Here is a 20,512-nt window from a genome sequence, read left to right on the forward strand (position 1 = left end):
GTTTTATTAATCGCATCTAGGAAGTATGAGCTATAAATTAATTTTCTATTGAGCAATTGGATACATTCATCTTAATGTTTGCTGTTCAATTACTTCATTAATTGTACAGCTGTACGTCAATAGATGTGCGTACCCCCAAGGGTTCTTGAAATATATTAGACACAACTTTCACTAACATTTTTGTAAAAGTTCAGTGTTGTGACCTGTGTAGTTTGCAACTCCATACAACTCCATACAGATTTTTGTGAACCGCCCAGAGAGCTTCAGCTATTGGGTGGTATCAAAATGTAATAAAATAAATAAATAAATAAATAAATAAATAAATAAACAAACCTGGGGCCCGTCTTGATGTCAGCGCCATGAGGCCTCAGGCTCCTGCACTGGCGCTCCTTCCAGGCATCTGCATGGGAAAGAGTGCCAATGCAGAGTTGCCACCACCGCTGGGCTGAGCAACAGGGAGGGGGAGGAATGGGGCAGCTCTCCCCCCCTCTTTTTTATTTTTTAATCTGTAGATGTGAACCTTCGCAGCTACAGATTAGAAAAAATGGGAAACGAAGAGGAACGGGGCAGCCAGATGGAGGTCAGAGGGAGAAGAGCTGATTTAGGCACCGTGCGTCTCTCTTTTCCTTCCCCTTCAGCTGCCCCGTTCCATCCCCCCCATTTTGTTTAATCTGTAGATGTGAAGGTTCACATCTACAGATTATTATTTTTAAAATAAAATGGGGGGAAGCAATGGGGCAGTTGGAGGGGGAGGAAAAGAGGGATACACAGCACCTGAACTGGCCCTCCTCCAGCTGATGGTGACCAATCAGGGGGCGCCATCAGCTGTGGCATGCCTCCACTTAAAAAAAGTCAGGGTAAGTCCCCGACTTTTTTAAAGCAGATTTTGGAGGGTTTGCCCCTGGATGGCTTCGGGATGATGGCTGTGTCATATAGATGACCTGCCGCCACTCTGAATCCACTCCAGAACAAACCCCTCATCGAGACAGGCTCCTGTATGTTAACATACAAGGAATATGTTAACATCCTCCACTTTCTCATAAAGAATAATATTTGAAATTGAAACAATGAGCTACTTTTTTTAAAAAAAAAAACTTCAGTATGATTGTCATTAGAAGCAAAGTCATGAATGGATCTTGTTCTATTTTATCTTGAAGACTGATTTATCTACCTCTGAAGCTGAATCCACCTTGCATTATTTAGAAGACGTTCTAGCATGTTTGAGGACAGAAACCTCATTGCAAATCATCTCAGAAAAGATGTCTGCAGCTGTAAACCAGAAAGCAGTGAAAATAATTGCATACAAAAATGGAGCTGGTTACCAAAATGGGCAACTAATCATCGCTAGTACATTCCCTATGGTGAGTAGGAATCATCCAAAGAGATAATCATAATGGAATTGATAATGACAAGCAGTGGGTACCAATGATACAAGATCAAAATGGACCAGAATCTTGTGTCAACTTTCCCCTGGTGTGTGAAATCCTGACCTTATTGTAAATCTGCATGTGTTTGCCCTTTTTCTTTGTATGCCTCATGTTAGATCCAAAGCCTGTAAGAGCTTACTGTGGATCTGTTTTGGATCTGGCCCAAGAGGGGAGCATAGTGATAAGGATGACTCTTCTCGTTGATATACACATGCAATTAACTCATAATTTCAAGGAATGTTCATTTGTACCTCCCCCCAACATGCACACACTTCCCTGTGCGTTGGGAATTAATTAATTGTTTAATTACAATAAGCAGGCTGAGCAGCTTGTGAGCTAGTACGTACAAACAGGCAGCACTCCCAAAGTCACATCAGTTCCCAAAAGCAGATAATTATACATTATGTTTGAGGTACCCATAACTATCTACCCCCCCCACTCCCCCATGACTGACAATAGAACAGAATAGTACCACAGAAAGCTGTGAGCATGCTGAGGCTGGAACATAGAAACTGTGTACTTGGACTTCCAAAAGGGCTTTGGGACCAATGCTTTTCAAATTGTTCACAAATGACTTCGAATTAGGGTGAGCATTCAGGTGGCCAAGTTACCAAATTAATTAGGGTGAAGAGCTCCAGAAGGATCTGTCCAAACTACGGAGAGTGGGTATCAACATGGCAAATGCAGTTCTTTGTAAGCAAGGGTAAAAATCCAAACTTTACATATATGTTGATGGGATGTGAGCTAGCAATGCCTGCCAAGAAAGAAATCTTGGGATTGTGATGGCCAGCTTGATAAAAATATTGACCCAGTATGTGGCTGCTGTGAAAAACTCAAATTCATGTTAGGCGTAATTAGAAAAGGAATCAAAAATAAAAGTGCTGATATCATACTGAAAATCTATGGTGGGATCACACTTAGAATACTGTATACAGATCTGGTCACCACACCTAAAAAAGAACATTGTAGAGTTGGAAAAATGCAGAAAAGGGCTACTAAAATAATTATTATTTTATTATTTTTATTTGTTACACTTAGATACCTCTGACTATAATCCCTCAGCAGTTCACCAATAAATATTAAAATACATTTAAATACAATATTAAAAACACAACATTAAAACATTTCCATTAAAAGATTTCACATTTTCTGCCTCCTGTGGTACAAGAGAGGGTGAGTGCCTCCACAGAGAAGGCCCACCATCGGGGTACTTCATGGCGGTATTCTGTTTGTTTTGGAATGAGCAGCAAGGTCTCCTAATCAAGAGGCTGGAGCATCTTCCCTATGAGGAAAGGTTGCAATGTCTGGGATTATTTAGTTTAGAGAAAATGAAAGTGTGGGAAATTATGAGTGGTGTGGTGAAAGTCTATCTCCCATAATATTAGAACATGGGATCCAGGATCATCCCATGAAGCCAATTGGTGGGAGATTCAGGGCAGATAAAAAGAAGCACTTCTTCACACAGCAAATAGTTAAACTAAAAAATTCTCTACTACAAGATGTAGTGACGGCCACCAATTTGGATGGCTTTAAAAGTAGATTAGACAAATTAATAGAGTATAAGGCTCTCAATAGCTACTAGTCCTGATGGCTATATGCTATGTCCAATGTCAGAAGCATTATATTTATGTATACCAGTTGATGGGGAACATGAGCAGAAGGTTACTGCTGCACTCATGTCCTATTTATGGGTTTAGGGTGTGGAGAGTGGGTCTGCTCCACTCCAAATTTCAGTGGGGAGCTCTGATGACCAGGTTCTCTGCTCTAATTTTCAGAGTGGCTCCCTTGCTCTGCTTCGTTGGATTATCTATCAGAGAACTGCTCCATTTTCGGATAACTGCTCTATTATAGTCAATGGAAATTAACCAAAATGCTTACAGCTCTGTCATTTTTAAAGATAAAGAGATGAAACTTGGCACCATGTGAACTCTTAAGTAGGGATGTAGGCATACCAAGTTGGAAGCAGATCCAGTCATGACTTGATTTTTAGAGTTTTTTTGAAGTTCAACCTCAAACGTCCTCTTTGGGGTCTTGGACCTTGAGCAGTGCACAATAATAATTTTAAAAAGCCAGCCAGCTGGCAGTATATTATAGACAACAAGGAGAGGTCAGACAAGAACAATAAATAACTTTATTTTTTATATTTGTTTTCAAAGTGTATAAACATGCCCCATGTCTTCAAAACAGGAGATAGTACTACACACTTTTCCTTTCAAAAATGTTATTTTTAATGCTGCCTCCTTCTGAGTCTTTTAGTGGGGGTAACAGTAAACACACACACTAACAACAAAGGGGAACAGCAGATACTGGGGGTGTGGGTAAGGTAAGTATTTGAAGAAGGATTGGAATGGAAAAATAGGTAAAGAGACTTTTTGTTATTTTAAAATAAAAAATTTAGTGGGGGTAACAGTAAACACACACACACACACACTAACAGCAAGCACTGGGTGTGTGGGGTGAAATGTAAGGTAAACAATTTAAAAAACGATTGGAATGGAAAGATTTTTTGTAAGGGTAATAGGATAGAGCAAGAACACACACACACACACACAGAGTATCACAGATTGGGGTGGTACTAGGGTGCTTGGAAATTGGGTATTGGAATAGAAGAACTAGCACAACAGCAACAACAGCAACAGCAACCAAAGAAAAGCAGAAAACACCGAGAACCGCAGAGAGAGACTGCCAAGCAAACACAGCAAAAACAGCAAGCAGGAGCTCTCGCTCACTTGCTCACTCTCTGGCTGATTCTCTCTTTCTTTCCTGCTTCCTTCCTAATGCTCCACAAGCTAGCAAAGGTATGAATTCCAGGGCAAAGACATATGGGTTTTATCATTTGCAATCCCTCCCCCTAGGCACGGTGATTGGAGGGGAAAACAGGGACGACATTGTGGCTATTGTTAGCCAAAGATGTCAATTTCAAAACTACTCCTCCCTCATCCCTCAGCGTCTTCCTAATATGGAAAAGTGTCCATCAACATAAAATGACCCCTCATGAAACCTAAAAAACCTTTGGATACCTTCGGAGCTCCGAACAGCCTTCGCTCCGCACCACAGGTATTTGATGGTTTAAAAAATGGCCAATATCCACTTCATGAGATCGGACCTCCAATAGATATCCAGCAGACCCCCGGATTTGCCGAGCAGAGTGCGCACCCCTATTATGGGTTTTCCACAGGAAGCTGGTTGGCCATTGTGTGAAAATAATGCTGGACTAGATGGATACTTCGTCTGATCTAGCATGGCTCTTCTTAGGGATGTTCCTGGGGAACTGGACCCTCAGGAGGTGGAAGCCTCATGATTTATTTTTGTTACCTCTGCCTAAACAAATTAACCCAGGAGCCACTTCTTCTGCAGATGAGGGGTCTGGGTCTTCTGTGGGGGTCGGCAGCTGAGGTTGCAACCAAAAACCCACCACCCACCCCGCTTGGTGCTAGGTGCATTGGGAATGACGCTGTCCTCCTGATACAAATAGCAGTTGGAGGGGCATTTTTATTGGTACTGCAGGATGGAAGGAAAGTGTTAAACTCCCTTCTCCATGTCCTTTGTTCTAAATCCTGATCAGCCCCTGCTCCCTGCAGCTGGTATTTGCAATTGCAAAAACATTAACACAACATGTGAATTCTTGTTCTTTGACCTTGAATGTGTATTGCTTTCAGGCACACCAAAATTGGCAAATCTTGCAATCAGAGTGCTCCCCACTTTCTAAAAATCCACTGTGGTGTAGTGATTAAAGTGATAGACTAGGGTGACCAAAGTTCAAATCCCTACTCAGCCAGGAAGCTCTCTGCCTGACCCTGTACCAGTCACTGTCTCTAAGCCTAACCTACCTCATGGGCTTGTTGTAATGATTATATGGGTATGTGTGGAGGGATGGAGAACCAGGTACTCTGCCTTAACCTCTTGGAAGAAAGGCAGGAGTTAATTGCAATAAATAGTTAAAGCAAATGAAGTAATCTGAGGATGGTAATATAAGAATTTTAATGAAATGTTTTGCTTTAGTAAGCTTAATTATGTATTATTAACTTTCCCCCTTACTTCAGCTGCTTTCGTTATGTACAAGACGACTTGCACTTAACAGGACAGCTTGTAGACTGTACACCAGTGAAGGGGCCTTAATCCTTACCCTGCAGGATTTAGTTCTGTGTGCTGTAAATGATTATATGAGAAAGCAGGAGTCGGAAGAAAGAGATGAAGGAGCAACTTTTATTCCCTTCCCTAACGAAAATGCATCAGAGTTTCCAATAAAAGGTAAAATACCATCCTCAGCAAGTTCCCAAATAAATTTGTATTTAACTAGTATTTAGATTATCTGACTTCACAGAGCTAACCCTTTTTTTTTTGTAGTAGTAGTAGTAGTAAAGCTATAGGGAGCCTGTTTGCTGGTATGCTGCCAAGAAATATCTTGGAAATCTCTCATTTTGTTTTCCATTTTCACGAAGAATAATGGATCCTCATGGAGGAAAGATTAATGCTAGTACACTGTATTTGAACAAATATTTTTTTGTTTTTGTTTTAGGAGGCTTCTGCAAGCTCTAATTACAATAGTGATTTGCACAATGCATCTTATCATGAATCTTTTAATGGATCAAACATTACTTTTCAATTACACACATACGTTTTGAAAGTATATTCATTTGGCATACATTCATGTAGAAGTTGAAATCCAGTATGTTACTGGCATACTTCAATCTTTTGAGGCATTTCCCTGTAATTTCACATGGGAATCATGCTTGCTTATTTTAGCTAAACAAAGGCGCTAAAGGCCATGAAATGCAGAAGGTACAGCTTGTGAGGTATCCATCAAAGCTCAAATGAATACAAGTTGAGCAAAGTTACAAATTCAAAAGAGCAGACACTAGCAATAACAGTGGCCCCGATGGAAGTCCAAAACAAATAGAATCAAATTGGTGATAAACTTCAGTTCTGCAGTTTCAAGCTGAATTCTCCATTAGACGTTTGTTTTGTTGAAGAATTGTGATTTTAGGTCAGCAGCTGAGTTTCCTGAGAAATTAAAATGTTCTCCCATTGGGCTTTAGTCCATGACAGTATATGTTGCACCAATCCAAGGATGGGAAATGTATACCTGGCCCTACAGGTATTGTTGGACTACAGCTCCCAACATCCCTCAGCATTGGCTATGCTGGCTACGGATTATGGGAGGTGCAGTCCAAACACATCTGGAGGGCCACACGTTCCCCAGCCCTGGAATATTCTGTTTGCCTTTAAGGTGCGATAAGATTCTTTTTTGTTATTGTTTCAACATGGCTACCCCTCTAGAATTTATTTTAGCTGGTATTGCAAAGTATATTGGAGTCCCATTTTTCTTGATGACCTGGAAGAAATGAGCACTTTGCAGCCATACCCTGTTCAACGATGACATTTATTTCTTAAATTTAATTTACATTTTCCCTGTTACAGGAATAACAGATAAATGTACTATTCCTTCTCCCCACCCCACCCCCAAGTAACAGCATAAACAAATTTCTGTATTGTCTGTTTCTTGTTAAGCATTGCCATTCTAATCCAGTGATATATAGACTTATTTTTAATAGTGCAGTTTTTGGATAGAGCAGTATATATTCAAAGATGCACATTTGATCATTATCTAAAAGTGAAACATGGGGAAAGGGAGAGCTTTCCCATTTATATTTTTCATGTTTTTAATAGAGGATTGGTTCATTTTTGGTGCCCTTTTTACATGCCTATACTCTTTTATGTATTTGTTTCCTATCTATTATTTTCTAATCTTTATCAAATGTACTTAGTAAAAAGCACTCATCTTATCTGCTTCATCCCCCCTTCTTGCCTATTGATTTTCTAAGCAATCTGCTAGCCCACAAGAAGCTTCTCATTAAAAGTTTGCTGCTGCTTTGTATTAGGCATTCTTCAACTACTTACAAAGTTTACAGATCTTTATCCCATCAGTTCAAAAATGTAAAGAAAAAGCTAGGAAAGGTTAAAAACCATGCTAACTCATCAGTTCAGCAAAGTAAAGCTTGGCAATTGCCCATCATTTCTTCTTGCCAGCACAAGAAAAGGCCAAAACTTCTTTGAAACCTAGTAAATATAGCTGATGCCTATTGTATAAATAAACTCTTTATATTTATTTAATAAAGTGTTTACTTCATGGAGTGGATGAAAGTCTCTGATCGCAACATATAGTGGGATGGTGAGGGCCAAGGCTAAAGAAACAAACAGCTGAAGAAACGTTCAAATCTGAATGAGTTGTCATGTCGGAAAATAGTGAAGCTAAGTGTGAGAATAATGGCCCACTCCATTGTATATAAGCAATAAAAGCTATAGAATTATGTTTAAGGATCTGATGTCCATGGCAAGAGGTTAGCTGATATTATGACACTATGATCCAATCCCTGTTCAACTGTGAACAAGCCTTAAACATTAAATATATGATCATAAGCTAAAACCAAAATATGATATGATGTGAAAGATGTTCACTGGAATAGCAGTCCAAAGGAGATCTAAAGATAAACCATGCCGTTTTCTCTCACTAACCCTAGACAAGGAGGCAGAAGAGGAAATGAACATCGAGTCTGCATCATTGGTGATTACTCCAGATAGTCTGAACTTGATTGATGATTTTTTACTGAGCATCATTCTTAGAAATCCGGTTGAGGTCTGGGTTTCTTGCGGAGAACCTTTCTTGCCTTTGGAGAGTAAGTAATGAAAGAAATGGAAGTTGTTATTGTTATAACAGCACCTAAATGCAGAAAATTATTACGTTGCTATATTAAAAACATGTTATCTTAATATGTTTTCTGGCTTCCAAAGAGCTATTTTACATGTGCTTAGATTCTTAGGTGTGCCTAGTGAAATTTTTGACTTTTTCCTCCTTTGAATGGGAGACACCCCTCACACCTGACATATTATTTACAAATTGCCTTTGAAACTGCTCTCAGTTTCAAAAGTGGTTTGCAATGCAGGCTGTGTAAAACTAAACTCATGCAAAACTAATCTCACAGCTCTTGGGATATACTAAGATCGTAACTCTGTAAACTGAAAAATAATGAACTTGCTGTCGTTATTTTCAAGAATACAACTTATTTTGCAATTTGTGAATCATTTTTAAAAATGTGTTACTGTCAAACAAATCCTATGAACATTCCCTCAGAAGTAAGTCTCACTGAGTTCAATAGATTCTACTTCCACATAAGTGTTGGCAGTGTTGAATTTGTAAATGTTGCAGTCTGCTTTTTCATTCTATACATGTTCTGCTGAGATGTTTGTAAGCTCTGCAGTATTTTCTGAGAGAGTTTCTTATGAGGATACTTACCTTTTAATTACATATTTATAATTGGATCTGTTTAACTTGTTAACAGTATCTGGTGAGGTTGGTTTTTTTTAACTATTTGCTGAAATAAATCCAATTATGCTAACCAGTAATTTTTACAGGTCTGCAGGTCCAAATCACAGTGAAAGAAACAGTAGAATAGATCATGTTTCTTTTTTCTTCTTTTTTTATAACAGCTTTGCAAAAATCTAAGAGACAAGAACGAGAAAAGTGGTTGGAGAAAGATAAAATTCTAGCAGATCTGGATGCAATGAAACACAAAATGAGACAACTGCAAGGTCAGTATCACCGGGTGCATAGAATTCCCTGGAATCACATTATTTCCCCATGATTTATCGTTAATATAAGATAATAAACAAGGACATTTTGTTTAAGATTAGTCTAGTAGGCTTCTCCTCCAGCAATTTGTCTAAGCCCCCTTTTAAACCATCCAAATTGGTGGCCATCACTACACCTTGTGGTACTAAATTCATAGTTTAACTATGCGCTGTTTGAAGAAGCACCTGCAAAACTGTTGGAAAGAGTCTCCCAACTCTGCAGAGCCGATCTTGGAGGGTGCAGAGAGCTATGGTGAGAAGGAAGAATGAAAATTCCACTGATAAAAGCCTCTCATAGTCAGAGAAAACTCGTTGGATTCGGCCCATTCAGTTTAATCAAACATTACAAAGTCATTGCAGTTCTCTAGTCTAGAATCTTGTTAGAAAAGCTGCAATGCATAGATCTCAAATGGCAAATTCGCAGGAACGTATGAATGTGAGATATAACTAACAGACTATACATTATTCTTACAACAAAAATTATATTGCGTGGGGCCGTTCCATCATCACAACCTCCCTGCTGTGGCTCATCACTCCTGTGTGTTGGGGAAATGCTCTGGAACACCACGCAATCCCTTGTTGAGGGTCACAGCTATCCCAACTCATCCCTGTTCACATACAGAAGCGCTTTCCACTCACTCATGGGGTGCTTTGGACCCCAGCCAATATACCCAGATTTGGTACTGCAGGAAATATTAGACATGTGCGCAGTGGTATCCCTTTGGCTTTTTTTCTTGCTTGTTTTCCTGCAGTATTAAATTAAGATCCCTTCAAATCAGACATTCTAGTTGTTTTTAAAAAATGACTCATTAGGCCATCCCTGTTTTAGGGCGCCGCATAACACAATCTAAAGCAGCTACCTTGGTTCCCACTAAGAGTCCACTCCAGCCTGTGGTAGTGGAAGGAGGATGGAGTGAAGAAACTCAAGAAGAGATGAAGCTCATGGAAACTATACAACACACAGAGGTATGAAAATGTACTTTGTGCTGCATGGTTGATGAAACCCACACATTTTGAAAAACAAAACCCACACATTTTAAAAACAAAATTTATGTAGTGACAACATGGACCAGGACCTCATCCCACTACAGCTCCTGTTTGCTAAAAGGGAAGGTGGAAGAGGAAACATCCATAATGGTACACAGATAAGAGCAGAACTGCCCTAGGCAGAGAAATTTACTTTTTTCTTAGAGTTTCTTATCCAAATATTTTAGCTGCATGTTTCTTTTCCCTAAAATCTCCAGATGGTTCCTGAGAAAACTTTACAGCCCTCCCGTGGCTGCAGCTACAGTTTTACCAGCAAGATACTAGAGTGGTTTAAGCATGCGTTCCTAAAGAGAAATACTGTGATTCAAAGAGCAGTTTGGATTATGTCTTCAATAACTAATGTATTACATTTCTTAGAAGCATTCTGAAGTACAGAAACCCCCCCCCCAAAAAAATGTCTTAATAGAGCATTGCTATAAGACAATGTCAAAATATGTAAGAAACAGCTTGAACTACACAGGTATCATTTAGAACTAAAAAAGCAATTTTTTTGCTTTAGAAAATGTGGCCTTCCTACTCCTACCATTTCTACTGCTCCCTAAGTTTTAAACAGGATCAACACTTGGTACACTGAAGTACTTGAAAGCATAAACACAGTTTCACACCTATATGGTAGCTTTCAGCATCTGCAATTTATTACTTCTGAGGACGTTCTGGAACAGCTAAAGCAACTGCACATGTTTCACAAAGGTTTGGCCATCCTTTCTTTCCCCCCGCATGCAATGTGCTTGCCTCACAATTCTTGATGGGTGCTTCCCGGCGGAGGGGGTCCTAATGCTAACCACCAGAAGGTGTTATGCAGCTATTCTGCCCTTTATTCAATGGGTTTTCTGCTGTAAGAAAAAAGATGGAAGAAGCAGTGGGAAACCACAGGAGGATTACAAGTGGATGTTGACACCACACACACACACACACACACACACACACACACACAATTCCTTGGCTGAGGCAAAGTAATTGCATATTAAAAGCCTTATCTGGGAGCTTCTCATGATTGCTGTGTAAGCCTCAGGTGTTATTTGGTTTCTGGGGATAAGAAACACTGGATCAGCACTTAAGCATTCTCAAATATAAACTTATGCCCTAAACCACTCTTGCTCAATATGTTGAACAAATATTGTTGTGCATATTTGCAAGGTGACATAAAGATACTTCAGATACTTCATCTGTGGTTCTTTGTTCATTTGTTTTCATTTTCCTGAATGTAAAATTCTGTATAGCATTAGTCACGTAGTCTAACTCCATGACTTTGGAACAATTGTTTATCATGTCAGATGCACCTTTCGGAGCTTCAAGCATTACAATTCAAAAGAAGTTCTCCATTTTCTCCTAAACTACTTGCGGAAAGTCACAGAAATCTCTACAAACAGCCCACCGCCAAAAGAGTGTGGGCTTATGTGAATGGATGTACACCTGAGCAGGGAGCTCATGCCTGGGGGAAAACAATTTCAGAGGTAAAGCAGAAGAAATGCTTCTTTCACGTTAGTTCTGCTGGATGATTCTTGGTCACTTCCAGATTCTTAAGTACTGGGATTGCTCCTGCAAAGAAATTCCATATGTAAAGATATAATATAGGAGCATTTATATATGTGAACTCCCATGTAAGCCAAATATCTATTAATTAGTTTTAGTTATTACTGTAGTCCTATTAATTAGTTCTAGTTATTATTACTCCACAACCATCACCTCACCATTCCAAATCATTCTTGTTCTTTTGACTTAAGCCTTGCTTAAGTGCATGAATAAATTTACTATCTCTGCCAATAACTAAACACAAGAGTTTCCATTTGTGGTAGAAACAAAGTTTAAAAATCTAACACTTGATCAGTCTTTAATAAGGACAATTGTGTGAAAAAACTGTGATTGATTAAAGAAAATTTAGGAGTAACTAATTTAATTTTGATTGTGAGGAACTACAAAATTCTTCTCCCAAGCATTATAAATATCATGGCAAGAATGCAACCCAGGTCCTCTGATCTACCACATCAAAGACCTGGATAACCTATTACCACCATGTTGCTAGCTGTGCTATAATTCCCTTATGGACACCAATGTACATTATTTATATTACCTTTTCCCCATCATCTCTATGATTTTTAAGTGATGTAAGGTTCCACTTAGAAAAGCCTGAACAAAAAAACTATGAGAAATAAAGATTAAAATATGTTTTGTTAGAAGAAATTTCAAGAGATTCTTCGCTGAATTTCTGTTCCAGCATAATTTTGAGAGGCTAGGTTAGGGGAGAAGAGTAAAATTTCCAGTTCTTTGTATAATGTTATTGGGTTATTCCTTCCTATGATTCTGCATGGGTGTATGGCTGTGAAATTCTAGCACCTAGAAAAGCTGGATTCTGATACTTATATAAATTATATAAATTAAGAAGACTTTCATAAATGTGTTTATTTTGCATAATTCAATTTTGATCACTGGAATGCTTCTTTGTAGCCCCCATTCTGGATTCCAGATTTTCACTAGGCATTGCCCATGCATAATTTCAGTAACAAACAAGATAGTCCCTGCCTGCAGGCTTGCAATCCCAAAGACACAAAAGGGGAGAAAGGATGGAGGAAGAGGAAAATAGCACTAATGAAAGTTACAATATTTATTCATATTTATTGATACTTAATTTATATCCCACTTTCCTAGTGATTACCCAAGACGGCTAACAACAATTAAAACTAACCAACAAAATACAATAATAAACCAGTACAATATAATAAAAACAGAGACAAATGCAGCAGATAAAAGAGGCACCAGATAAAAATGTAACGATCTGATAAAACAACTGGCTGCCTAAACAAAAAGTTTTTTGCCATCCAGTGAAACACAATACAAGAGGGAGCCAAGAGAGCTTTGTGGAGCAGAATGCTTCACAATTTAGGTGCAGCTATAGAGAAGAACATAGAAAGAGGCATGTTGCGTCAGAACAAGAGTCCATCTAGTGCAGGATTCTGTTCATACAGTGGCCAACCAGCTGCTCATAGGAAACCCACAAGCAGCTCATGAGTGCAACAGCACTCTCTCACCCATGTTCCCCAGCAACTGGTGTATGTAGGCATACTGCCGCTGGTTACTGGAGGCAGCACATAGCCATCAGGACTAATAGCCATTGATAGACTTCTCCTTGAAGAATTTGTCTAACCCCCTTTTAAAGCCATCCAAATTGGTAGCCATAGTTTAGCAATATGGTGTGTGAAGAAGCACCCTGCAAAACTGCTGAATAAGGTACTAGTTAGACCTTGAAATTGGTTATTTGCCCATCCCCTGCCATGACCTAGAGCTACAGACAGTAGATTGGAGACAAGCAGTGCTTTTTAAATACAACTCTCTTTCCCATGCAATTTTGTTTTACTCTAGCAGCTCTGTATTGTGAAATTTCAGTCAAGTCCTTGACTCTCAGGCAAAAAATATGTTTGTCTTCAGTTCGTGGTGTATGTGAGAGAGAAATTCAAGATGGAGCCTGACACATTGACTATGTATAACGCTTCCCTTGAAATTAGCTGCGGTAGGCATGTGACCTCTGTTGTGACTGATGGAGTAAGCTCACAAACCAATGTACTAGTGAATACTAATGCAGTTTTTATGTTTCAGCTACTTGACAGCTGTACAACTCAGCTAAAAATACCACAGCCTGCAAAGACACTGTACACACCTGATGGTGACCAGCTGCAATCATGGGATGAAATAGAAAGAGACATGATTGTTTGTGTTTCCACAGGACATCCCTTTATGAGCAGAAAAGGTAGTTTATTGCAGTTCCAGAAGCATCTTTTTGTAGCTCTTAACAAATATGCCAAATATCTAAGAAGTGGGTGAGACACTGCTGACAAGGCTACTCCCTCTGTCTGAACACATCCATGGCTGAAGCCAGTTTGGCTCGTGGAAGTCTAGGTGGCAACCATGGCCAGTAGTGATGACAAACTCCTAGCCAAGTTTGAAGCTGGCCTGGTAAAAATGATTTAGTTTTAGATAATTCTGAATGTATTTTGAAATTAAAAAATTCAAATGGGGGGGGGAGTATTTTGAACTGAGGCCATTTGTGCTCCCAATAATGCCCCTGGAATCCTACCCACTGCCTATTTCTCCCTCTCTTATCTGTAGAATGAAGATGTGGCGGCAGTGGAATGCTTTAGCAGTGGGGTTGTGAATGTTTTGGAAAGGAATCTCCAGGAAGAATTAAGTGTAACTGGTAACATTAGTCATAGGTTATGACTTGAAAAGGGAGAGGACTGCAGACATCAAATTCCATGGGTTTTTTAAAAGTTGCATTGAATTGAAATTAAGCCTCTGATGTATGCACTAACACAGGTCAATGCTGTCAGTGATCATTATCAGTATTCCAATTTTCAAGGAACTCTTAAGGTTCCCAGTTTAGAAGTAATCCAGGTTCCCTAGATTTAATATCAGACTGGAAACAACCATCCCTAACAAGACGTCCTCTTCCAAATATGCTGCCACTTGCAACTTGCCATATTAGCAGCTTAAAATGTATATTGGCATGTTGTAAGAAATTGTTAGAGAAATCGTTTTCGTTATTGAAGCTTAAAACCGTTGTTTCAGCCATGAAGCATGACGTGGAAGTCAGAGCTCTTTATGCCAGAATTCGGAAGCAGCAGGGTCCAGAATCTACCAACATTATTGTCTCACCATCGGAAAAAGTTATAGAGAAGGTTGTATCATAAAATGTTGTATAATAGTTCTGCATACTATATCATTGGCTGTAAATTATGTATCGCTACTGTTTTAACTTTGTGAGGTTAAAGAAGGTTGGGCAGCTCCTGTCATGACCCAGATTCGATGGCCACCATTTTGGACAACATGGCCACTTGAGAAACAAGGGTTATCTACCTTCATTCAGCATAAAATCATCTAACATTTCTTGTGATATCCTCAGTAACATCTGGCACGCTAGAACAAAATTATATGAGAAAAGTCTTTAGGTAATGTTAGGTGGGGCCCATTCTGTATCCACGCTCCTTTGCAAGCTCGTTTTATCAAGAAACAAGCTTTAGACACTTCAGAAATGAGGTGAGATGCAAAAACCAGCTCCATGGTCCCATTTTGTAAGGTTTACTTTGCATACCATAATTTTATTGGGATGGACTTCTCAATCCAGTACGTTACTAGACATGCATAGCATTTCATGGCCTCTGGGCAACAGACAGCTAAGAGAACCCCTAATTCAGTTTAAAATGGTCCGTTCGCACCATATGCAACTGTGCACACATTAAATATACTAAGTTTCCACTTATTCCTGTGCTTATTGCATGCACTGGGTGTTTCTACACATTTCCCATTTCTGTGTCCAACATTTGCTGATATACCATTGCAACTGCTTTGCTGAACCAAGAGCCCAGTTTGTTTGATCATTTATATTGTATGAGTAAATTCAGAACAGGGAGAAAAGCATTAATTCTCCTACTTACCTCCTTTCGTAGAAAGCCATAAATGCAACATGGCTGTTATCAATTACTGCAGGGAGCTCTGTGCTGAACCTGATTAAAGATTCCTGTAGTGTCATTTGTCATAGGAAGGAGAGCTCATTGGAAGTTATTTATAGTTATTTGTAGTTAGGAACTTGATTTTTAGAGCAGTTTTAAATATTTTTAAATAATTGGGTAGAAACTGTATCTTCAGTAAAAAAAAAAAAGAAAACAAAGGAGAACAAACATTTAAAGTTAATTGTTGCAGAATTGTTGAAGCCACTAGAGGGGTACGTTATTTCATCAACTTAGTAAGTTAGTTTTTAAGACAAGTGAATATACAAATAGAAAATGTTTAGACAATATTTTGCATCCATGGCATTGTTATCGAAGGCTCTTTGCCTATATTAAAACCAGAATTGTATCCATAACAAATTCATTTGCAGGTAACTGAAAAATTGTTAACAGGTGTTTATTTATCTCCTTCCTCACAGTTTTTTTTTAAATCAAGATAGCTAAACAATCTTCTCTCATAACTGCATTCATATTCAGTGTGTAAAATGATAAAGAGCTGTGGATAACTCGAGTAGGCCTGTACCTCAGTCAATAGTACTCTTCTGGTAAAGTGTGTCAAACCTATTTTTCCATAGGATGAATAATTTATGAATTTCATAATTTACATATATGAGTAAGGGCCATTTCAACTATTACAGTTTTGCAACTACGGGAATAATTTTCAGTAGCCTGCACATGAACAAATGGCATGGTATGGTACGGAAAAACACAGAAATGATGACTGATTCACACAACCATTTTTAAATGGTAATGAGTTGGTGAATCCATGCACATGGCTAATGCTCCAGACGTTGTGATACATGCTGATATTACACTCACTAACTTTAACATGTGGTTTGGACAAGGGCAGGTGAGATGTGATCCAAATGTGGCAAAGATTTATGGGAGTATTTATATCACCACTGTATCAGAATGTTCCTATGACTCATCCGTAATAGATCAGTTTAGATATTGTTTTGAAATTCAAGATCTGATGAATCTGTTGGTGAGCTCATCCATAGTGTTTACTGAATCACATATTTCCCCACACTTATTGGTGTTGAAGTCACTCCTGTGTCCCTCAAAAATGTAACCTAGTCCTGTCAAGTAAATTCTGTTTACTTGCTTTTACCAATGCCCAGTATTTTTAAAAAATGATTCTCTTGAAATAGGTTATATGGATCTCAGGGTTGCATGATAAGAATTTGATCCCATTCAGTTGTCTAAAATACCTGATTATGTCAAATGTCTTGCAGTCTCCCAAAATTTTAATAAAGTTGGTAATTTCCGGTGAATCTACCTTTATCGATTTGAATCGGCACCAGGGGGAAAGTGAATTGGATTTCCTTTCTTTTCTTAATATCAGCAAGAATCCATTTTATCATTAAGCTAAAGTGCCACCTGATATCTGTGATCCTGACAGCTTTCTCTGAGAAATGTAATTCTTGCTGCTATGGAAACATTAAGGTAATGCAAATGGAAATCAGCAGTGACAGACCAGTGACCATACTGTATGCAGAATGTCCTCAGGAGAACTCCACATGTCTGCATATCTCATAGAGGGCTTTTCCTTAAACAGGTTCTCTAGCCATTATTAAAATGTTGATTTAGGAGCCCAAGAGAGTTTACTTGCAAAATATTTTCATATGTTATTTCTCTTTCTTCTTTTCGTCTTTGTCTACCTCATTGTTAGCCATCTCTTTTTAAAAACGGTTGTATGGAACCATTAGGGTCTCATCTCGGCACCCATTTTGCAATTTCAAATAAAATTCCTGGGTGTATTTATTTCCTTCAATCCCATTAAAAGAGAGGTTGTCCTCAGCTAAAAGTCTTGTCAATTAAGTTATTTTAAGAATTAAAGTCACATGTAAAATGAGCAGACAAAAAGGGAGGTACACATGACTGAAGTCTTGAGAATATCATGATTCTGATGAAGATTTTTTAAAATGCAATCATGTTCATAATAGCAATTTTATTCTTTTTATACAGGTCAACATGAATAGCTCTCTTCTGGCTCTTACATGCAGAACTCCTCAACAGTCCAGCAACTAGGTAAAGTAGTCCCCTGAAGTTAAAAAACACACACCCTACATAGTCCTGTTAGCCACCTCCAAGCACACTGACAGAGATATATGGCAGGGAAGGGAAAACCCAGTGCAGATAAACTACCGCTTTTTATGCCCTGCTGGGCTAGCATCAGCAGGGTGGAAGGTGGGAGTTTTCCTTTCCCCCCTTCTTCACTGATTTTTATTTTTTTATATATTTGCATTTTCCCACCCATTGATCCCAACAGGAGGGAAAATAAGAACACTAGCTCCAAGATCAGCATATTTCCCCCCTTTCCCAGGTCTGTGTCCCAGACTCGGGAACCACTCACCCACAGGGCTTCCGTCTTGCCAAGATTCAGTCTCAGTTTATTGGCCCTCATCCAGCCTATTACTAAGTCTAGGCACTGGTCCAGGACCTGCACAGCCTCCCCTTATTCAGTTGTCACAGGGAGATAAAGCTGCATATCATCAGCATATTGATGGCATTTAGCTCCAAATCCCGTAACGACCACTCACAGTGGTTTCATATAGATTTTAAATAACTTTGGGGACAAGATGGTGCCCTGCGGCACCCTATAGCTCAATTGCCAAGGGGCAGAGGAATGGTCACCCAATGTTACTCTCTGAAAATGACCCCGTAGGTAGGACTGGAACCACTGTAGCACAGTGCCTCTGACACCCATCCCACAGAGCTGATCCAGGAAGAGACCATGGTTGATGGTATCAAAAGACGATAAGAGATTGAGAAGAATTAACAGGGTTGCACTCCCCCTGTCCCTTTCTCAATAAAGGTCATCCATCAGGGTGACCAAGGCTGATTCAGTTCCATAACCCCAGACTGGAATGGGTCTGGATAATCAGTATCCTCCAAGAGTGCCTGTAGCTGCTCTGCCACAACCCTCTCAAGCACCTTCCCTAAAAAGGGGGTGTTTGCAACTGGATGGTAGTTGTCTAGTACTAACGGGTCCAGGGTGGGCTTCTTCAGGAGTGGTCGCACTACTGCCTCCTTAAGGACAGCAGAGACCACCCCTTCCCAGAGGGAAGCATTTATCACCCCCTGGACCCACCCAGTCAGACCCCCTCAGCTTGCTTTTAAAAGCAAGTGGATGGTCGCATTGTTGCAAGCACCTTGTCCATATCATCAAGCCACAATAACTGGAACTGATCCCACAAAATCTGGCAGATGGTGGCATCAGACACCTCAACTGAAACTGTGCTAACAACAGCATCAAGCTTGCTGTGGAGATAAGTGATTTTGTCTTCAAAGTGCAATGCAAAAAGGTCACAGCGGCTCCTCGACGGACCAGGGCCCATTTGCTGGCGAGGGTGTTAGCAGCCCTCAGGCCACCTGAAAGAACTCCACTGGATGCCTTCTTTGCTGCCTGCACTGCCACGTAATAGGCACGATTATGCGCTCTAGTGCATGCTCGGCCATCTTTGCTTCGAGTCTTATGCCATTTGTGCTCTAGCCGACATCCAGCCTGTTTCATTGACCACAGCTCCCTAGTATACCAAGGAGCAGAGCGGGCTCTACAGGGCTGGAGAGGGCACTCAGGTGCAATCAAGTCGATGACCCTCCGCATCTTACTGTTCTACAGTGAGACTAGGGCCTCAGATAGATCACCAGCTCTCTGCAGTATCTATCAGATACTGTCAAATATTGACTGATACTGCATTTTTTACGAACGTAAGATCCCTGATGGATCAGACCAAAGACCATCTAGTCCAGCTTTCTATTTGTAGCTAGCCAGATTTCCAGGAAGTTAAGCAGGGCAGGAAGATAAGAGCCCTCTCATTTTTTTGGTCTGTTATTTGTATCCAAAGGCATATGCCTCTGAATATGGAGATTCCTTTTACTTATCATGGCTAATCTTTCTCAATGAATTTGGCTAATCCTATTTTAAAGCTACCTAAATCAGTGGCTGTTACCACACCTTTTTGCAATAGAGTCCGTACACTAATTTTAGTTGTGTGAATAATTAACTAAAGTAGTGTGCAATCCTATGCATGTTTAGAGATGGCTGTATGGCGCATGCAGGGAGTTGTAGGGCTTTTCTTTCTGTCTAAACATGCATAGGATTGTGACCTTAATATATTTTTGTTATATTGCATCTCAGTGTCAAATGCAGATGTGGAATGTCAAATATTTACATATTCAGAAGATTTTTGGAGAATATTTGACATCAAAACTTTGAGGAGAAATTTGGAGAAAATACATTTGAGCTCTACTATCTTTGTTGCAGTTTTCTACCATGACCATTCCAAGATCTATATGACCTACAAGTTGGAAAAGAAATAAGGATGTCTGCAATTGTGCTGTGATCAGATCAGAACAGGCCTTTATGAATACATTAACTATGTAACTCTTCAAAAGTGTATCAGTCTCCCTATGCAAATACTACAACATTATTGTGTACATTGGATATAGACAACCAGTAACAAAATAGAGATTGATCTTCAGGGTTAACTGTACAGAGTTTGCTACCAAGGTTAAAAAAAAATAGTGTTCAAGTGGTTAAGCTTCTAATTTTCATTGCTCAGCCTTCAGTCTGTGATACTATATTATATCTTTAAAAGTTATGCAGACTGTATAGATTTAAGAATATGTTAACAAAGCCTAGAGTGTATGTATTCAGGTCATAGAATGTAACACTTGGGTAAAACAAATATACTAAATTAGAATATTTTGCTCTGCTGTCTTTCGCTTTTTTCAACTTTAAACTCTTGTTTTCCACAATGCTTGAGTTAATAAATTAACACTTTTCTATATGCATTCAGTAGTTGGGATATGGCATCTTTATTGCCCAGACTGCTCTGTGTTTCTCCATAAACTTTTATAATAGTTAACAGTGGGGGAAATTAGAATATTAAATCACTAGGGTAA

The 20,512-nt window shown here is 39.3% G+C and overlaps 1 protein-coding gene across 1 annotated transcript in view; it reads left to right on the forward strand.

Moving 5' to 3' along the window:
* The window catches only part of DCDC1 (doublecortin domain containing 1), a 282,616-nt gene extending 262,771 nt beyond the window's left edge, over nt 1–19,845 (forward strand). The window contains exons 30-39 of the mRNA XM_063118422.1: nt 1,158–1,361; nt 5,471–5,678; nt 7,949–8,104; nt 8,916–9,017; nt 9,886–10,022; nt 11,378–11,557; nt 13,695–13,845; nt 14,664–14,773; nt 17,570–17,632; nt 19,758–19,845. Coding sequence (XP_062974492.1) covers nt 1,158–1,361; nt 5,471–5,678; nt 7,949–8,104; nt 8,916–9,017; nt 9,886–10,022; nt 11,378–11,557; nt 13,695–13,845; nt 14,664–14,773; nt 17,570–17,632 — 1,311 coding nt within the window. The 3' untranslated portion in view covers nt 19,758–19,845. The remainder of the gene's footprint in view (nt 1–1,157; nt 1,362–5,470; nt 5,679–7,948; nt 8,105–8,915; nt 9,018–9,885; nt 10,023–11,377; nt 11,558–13,694; nt 13,846–14,663; nt 14,774–17,569; nt 17,633–19,757) is intronic.
* The last annotated feature ends 667 nt before the right edge of the window (nt 19,846–20,512 follow it).

Source organism: Elgaria multicarinata, chromosome 2 (assembly GCF_023053635.1).
Source record: "Elgaria multicarinata webbii isolate HBS135686 ecotype San Diego chromosome 2, rElgMul1.1.pri, whole genome shotgun sequence".
Classification (NCBI taxonomy): Eukaryota; Metazoa; Chordata; class Lepidosauria; order Squamata; family Anguidae; genus Elgaria; species Elgaria multicarinata.